General features: G+C 35.4%; 1 protein-coding gene across 1 annotated transcript; it reads left to right on the forward strand.

Moving 5' to 3' along the window:
• The first annotated feature begins 798 nt into the window (after positions 1-798).
• Positions 799-4,958, forward strand: LOC110851269 (striatin-interacting protein 1). Its single transcript, XM_022098983.2, has 13 exons — positions 799-1,357; positions 1,436-1,557; positions 1,647-1,813; positions 1,886-2,050; positions 2,125-2,273; positions 2,365-2,539; positions 2,635-2,789; positions 2,871-3,118; positions 3,196-3,423; positions 3,514-3,685; positions 3,756-3,960; positions 4,047-4,144; positions 4,224-4,958. The coding sequence occupies exons 1-13, from the start codon at positions 1,001-1,003 to the stop codon at positions 4,389-4,391; spliced, it is 2,409 nt and encodes an 802-aa protein (XP_021954675.1). The 5' UTR covers positions 799-1,000; the 3' UTR covers positions 4,392-4,958.
• Positions 4,959-5,972: the final 1,014 nt, after the last annotated feature.

Here is a 5,972-nt window from a genome sequence, read left to right on the forward strand (position 1 = left end):
GTGCAAATTAATGGATCTCATAAAGACGGAATCAATAATTATTTAAATGAGGTTCCCCTCACTATTAAGAACGGTTATGGATGGACCTCTGGGCCTCATCTAAACCGAAAATTATTGTATTGCATAATATCTCGAATTGCTTGAGAAAGAAAGTACGCAGAATATTACGAGAATATATTACGTAATAGAACTGCGACCAAGTTTACCTATTTTTGCAACATGGAAAGCTCGTAAAGCCAAAAATGGGGATTGTGAGATTCAGTTTAATTTGAGGGTAATGGTTTCTCGAACCCTTAACAAAATCGTTGACAAAAAACGTAAGCCAGAAACGCGTAATGTGAAAATCCCGAATAGTTTTCAGTCTGTTTTCTAACGCACCCTTTTCTGCATTTTTCCTCGCTAGTATTTATTACCTGGTACTATTTAGTCACCTGATTGAGCTGTAAAAAAATTTATTTAGTTGCACTTTTTGAGGAATAGTTAGTTTTTTATAAAGAGTAAATCACATGGAAGGAGAATGAACTAATGAACTGGTAAATTACCAGTGGTAATATTGCTCCTAACATCGATCAGCTGATTCCTATTTTAAACATAGCATAGCATGAGTACATCGGGTTGTTTAATCAGCACTTTTAATTTAATTAATAAATTTTTGCACAATTTTTAATTGTGAGAGCTGAATAAGGATTGAATTCGGCAGTTTTGATATGTGGAAGGCGGACATTTGGTTATTTTGAGGCAGAGGTCTCCTGCATCTGCTCACAGAGTCGAGCGATGGCAGAGTGAGATCATTCGGTTTTATTGAACTCACTCGCCAAGTTATCATGAAAGGGAAATCCCACACATTAAAACAGCCGAGTTTGAGCAACAAACAAAATTTAACTCCACTTCCAAACTGAGCTTTGAATTATCGTGTTAAAACTACTAATCCTAAGTATATCAGTTAATTATAAAATTCAAGTGAGAGAAAGTGCAACAACACCATCGCATTCATTTGAAGATGGATGGGGAGGGTGAAAGGAACGGAATTTCTAAAATTAGAGATTTGATAAGAAGACAACGACAAGAGTCAGATGGGGGTTGTGATGAGAGTTCCGAACTTGATTTTATCTACGAGGATTCGGACACTTATCCAAATGAGATTTCCGAGCTGTACAGTTACACGGAAGTTCCGGAATTTAAGAAAAATCTAGCAGCTTACGAAAATGTCATGACGAGGTGGAACATTCCTCTGCAGTGGCAACGACTTTCACCAGAATTGAGGAAATCTGCCGTCCTTAGACTTATTAACAGGCTGGAAATGTCGAATAAGACGGTGCGCGCGGAGGGGGCGAGAGCTGTTTTGTACATTGCACAGGTATTTAAAAGACTTTGAGGGATTGTTTAATGTGTAAAGATTTGTAAGTTAAGTACAACTTTGTTATTTGACTCGTAGGGCTGTTGGAGTGAAGTCCAATCTGACCAAGAACAGCAGCAGTGGACGAGATATAATGTCGCCCTTTTAATTAAGGGTGGAGTTTTTCATGCCGTTGTTGAAATTCTAAGCTTGGAAATTGAGTGAGTTATATTATATTTATTTATGCATATCAATAGCGATTCAAAAACCATGACATATATTTAAATGTGTTTACATGTGTGTGTTATAGGTTTGGGCCAATGGCGATAAGAAAACCTGCTGTTAGTCTTGCAGATTCTGCAGAACTTCGAGTAATTTTGAGTATACTGTATACAATTGTGGAGACAGTCCGGTCAAAATCTGAGGATGATACTGGCGAATTTGAAGAACTCAGGAAAAGCTTTAAGACAGAACTAGGTAACGATTAAATGTCAATGAAATTAATTGGCTAAGTTGTAAGTTGTTACAAGTGTTGATATTAATTCGCAGGTCAACCTATCCGTGATGAATTACTTGCCAGCAAGCTACTTAATATGGTTATTAAGTTTTGTGGGGGGTCGGCGCCACATTTTCCCATAAAGAAGGTTTTACTGCTTTTATGGAAAGTCATATTATTATCATTGGGAGGCACACCCGAACTACGAGAGCTTAAAGGTAGCTGTTTTGACTAAGATTTATCAAATCACTACTTCTGATTTAGTTAATAAGTGTTTTCATGTATATTTCAGGTAAATATAGAGAATTAGCTGAACTCTCACCTTTAAAAGAAGATACAATAGAAGTTTCGAAGACAATGCGAGCAGCTTCTCCACCCGCCAGTGCAACTGACCTCCTTGATGCTCAAAATGAAAGGCGAAGTCAGCGACCGTTGAGAAGGGCAAGTTTTACATCATAGCAAATAATTATTTTGTGTTTTGCGTACTTCATGCTGCAATGTGTCTTATTAACAATTTGACTCTTTATTATAGAGTCTGATGAAACAAAGTAGTTTGGATGAGTCAGCTGCTCTGGAATTAGAGATGAATGATCAAATTGAGGATGAAATGAAGGAAATTGAGGAACGGAGAGCAATGGAAGAATCTGGACAGTTACCACAACCTCCATCGCCACGACCCATGACCCCACTCCCTGCTAAAAATAAAGGTACTCATTTTATAAACGATAAAGTATATCTGACATAGTAAATTTTAAAAAAGCTCTCCATATTATCAGGTTTTAACAAAGTGTTGATAATTTAGGGCTTCCATGGACTCCTAAAGTCCGACAAAAAGACTTGGACGCATTTCTTGAAGCGTCGAGGCTGAAATTTGTAGGTTTTCCTATTCACGGCGATCGCGATACCCTTGCTGGGTTACCTGCTCCAATTCACGAAGGAGTAAAAGTGTTGAAACAGGTTACACAATATAAATTTAAAATTTCTTATATTAAATGCTAATGGCGATTACTTAAATTTTTTCATATAATTTAACTTTAGCATATTTACGTCTCACTAAGTGAGCATCAAATATCTCGTGAAGAAGTACTTGCGAAATGTCCCTTGTCAATAGCTGATAAAGAAGAATCTCCAACTTCAGATGTGGAAACCTTGTATGCTGCAATTCATCCCAGTTTAAATCAATATGTTATAGCCCTTTTAAAAATTCTCCTGGCGGCTGCGCCAACGTCAAAAAGTAAATCAGAATCAATCAACATTATGGCAGATGTTTTGCCAGAAGAAATGCCGTGAGTCCAAAATAACATAATACAGTCATAGTACATAGTTTAATAAACATAATTATATTTTTTTCGTTTGATTGCAGCATGACGGTTGTTCAGTCTATGAAATTAGGAATTGATGTAGCTCGTCACAAAGAAATAATTGTGAAAGCAATTTCATCAATTATTGTTCTGCTGCTGAAACACACCAAAATTAATCACATTTATCAGTTTGAGTTCATTTCCCAACATCTGGTTTTTGCAAACTGCATACCTTTAGTATTAAAATTTTTTAATCAGAATATCACTGCCTATATAACTGCAAAGAATACGTAAGCCACATTAAAATATACTGTTTCATACATTGAACATTGTGAAATTTTGATTTTATATAAAACTTAATATGATATTTTTCTTTGTAGAATTGCGCTGACTGACTTTCCTTCTTGTGTACTTGGGGAGCCTCCAGAATTAACACCGGAAAGTTTAGAATTAGGCGAACCTCAGCCATATTGCTGGAGAAATTTATTCGCCTGTATTAACCTCCTGAGAATTCTCAACAAATTAACCAAATGGAAACATTCTAGAATAATGGTATTTTATTATTATATCCGAACTGAATTTATATTTTGTTATAACACAATTACATTTTTGTATTTAATAGATGCTAGTGGTATTCAAGTCAGCCCCCATTTTGAAGAGATCTCTTCGGGTGAAACACCCCTTGTTACAATTGTATATACTAAAGTTGCTTAAAATGCAAACCAAATACTTGGGAAGACAATGGAGAAAAGCAAACATGAAGACTATGTCTGCAATTTATCAAAAAGTTCGTCATAGACTGACGGACGATTGGGCTTATGGGAATGGTTAGTTAGGAAATAGAAATGATTTTGAATTTATATAGATTCATATTTTTAAACAAGTCTTCCAATTACAATTCTTATGTATACAGACTTGGATGCGCGCCCATGGGATTTTCAAGCCGAAGAATGTGCGCTACGAGCTGCAGTTGACCGATTCAATAGTCGAAGATACGGGGATACATCAAAGGTAACTTTTTAGCAAATAATTTCCTTGTAGTTAATTTTTTGGTAGTTTTAAAGTAATAACACTTCATTTATTTTCTTAGATGCATCCGGACTTTGAGCCAATTGATAAATGTGTAACTAGTGTTCTTGGAAGGCCGGTGCAGCTGACGAGCACCTTCAAAGAAAATTATGAGATGTGGTTGGAACAGGAAGTTTTTAAAAATCCCGTTGATTGGGACGAAGTACTAAAATGTCAAGGGATAATGTAATCGAATGAGAATGTTTTGTTCAGTCACATGTCAGAGTAGAACGGGACATTTAATTTTGCGTTCGTTATTTCTCTATTTACTAATGGATTAAAGGAATAGACTAAAATACAAATTGTATCGTTAAAAACGCAGAAAGGGACATTGTATAATACAATGTCCCTTTCTGTGTTTTTAACGATGCCTTTACGTTCCTTATATGCGGGAACGACAATTTTGCATATAGAGCCCACTTTTTATCCAACACACAAATTGGTTTAAGACAGCTCATTATTATACACCTGTTAATTTCTAGTGTATTATTTTAACCTGAAATTTGTAACGCGCCAGATTGTTTTAACATGTATTCTAAATTAATTATTCTGCTGGATATACTATCCCAGACTCGTTTTTACCGTTATTTGACCAATATATACATAGAGATCTTCGGGTTTAAATACTCGTATACTAGATGTCAAGGAGAATACAAAACTGACATGAATATAATATAATGCATGATTATAAATGGAATATTTGGAAAAAATATATCTTTAAATAAATAAAGTGGTAAGCACTTTGCGATTTTAAACATTTAGTTCCTAGTTTTAAATTTGATTATAGTTGTTGACGATTTCCATGACGGTTATCAGTGTAATAGATTGTTATCAATGCGTGCATATGAGGAAATATTACGCAAGTTGTGTCATGTTCGACCTATATACTAGAAATGTATCTGTACCTACGTATAATCGAACAATGGCCTCCATCCTGACAGAAAAGTTCATGTCCTGACGCATTAAGTCGTAATGGTGTAATTGCAACTATTCAACTTGGTTGTAATAGTAACGTGTTCCTGAGAAAGTGCTGATCTGAAAATATAGTTTTTCTTTCCTACAACTTGATTTTGGTTTAGTTCCTTAATGAACTATGATGGAACTATGAGAACTAGGTGACTGGATAAATAATGTCCCACTTACAATTAGTTTCCGACAAAAATGTGTTACACATACATATACACAAGATATGCAGAAATCATAACCCATTGTTAGAAAAAAATCGATAATTTCCTTGAAAGTACAATCTGGTTTCGGTGACATTTTTGTTTGTACGCACATATGTATTAAGGGGAATAAATTGTTATTATTATTACCAGTAACTGGATGTCCCACAATTACATACATTTGACAAAAGATGATATTTGAGACACGTTCCAAGTTACAACATGACAAAATTCATGGGAAGCTACTTTTTCAGAGGAAAAGCCCAGAACGTGCTCCTCTGCTCAAATCAGGTCTACTAGGATAGCAATTTGTGATCGTTACCAAAACTTAGCCTTGCCTACTTCCTTCGACAAACAACTTGGTCGTCACCAACCAGGCACCAGCAATTAGTCAGGTCATGGAAATATCGAAGCCAAAAAGTCACATCAGGAAGAACATTTATTTGGTTTGTTTGTAGCATAATCTTATTTCACTTGCGCTTTCATAGAAGGGCTGAGACAAATATAAAAAAAGTATGTACATATTTAGATGGTAAATTGAAGTGAATATTTAATTCACTGTAACAAGTAGGAGCTAAATTATGCCACTATGGGGTACCACTCAT

The sequence above is a fragment of the Folsomia candida genome, unplaced genomic scaffold (genome assembly GCF_002217175.1).
Source record: "Folsomia candida strain VU population unplaced genomic scaffold, ASM221717v1 Fcan01_Sc006, whole genome shotgun sequence".
In the NCBI taxonomy this organism is placed as follows: domain Eukaryota; kingdom Metazoa; phylum Arthropoda; class Collembola; order Entomobryomorpha; family Isotomidae; genus Folsomia; species Folsomia candida.

Coding starts and splice junctions, on each gene's coding strand:
- LOC110851269 (XM_022098983.2), top strand. CDS start 1,001: ATGGATGGGGAGGGTGAAAGGAACGGAATTTCTAAAATTAGAGATTTG. Junction 3,686..3,755: donor GGAAACATTCTAGAATAATG/GTATTTTATTAT, acceptor TGTATTTAATAG/ATGCTAGTGGTATTCAAGTC. Junction 3,961..4,046: donor CGATTGGGCTTATGGGAATG/GTTAGTTAGGAA, acceptor TTATGTATACAG/ACTTGGATGCGCGCCCATGG.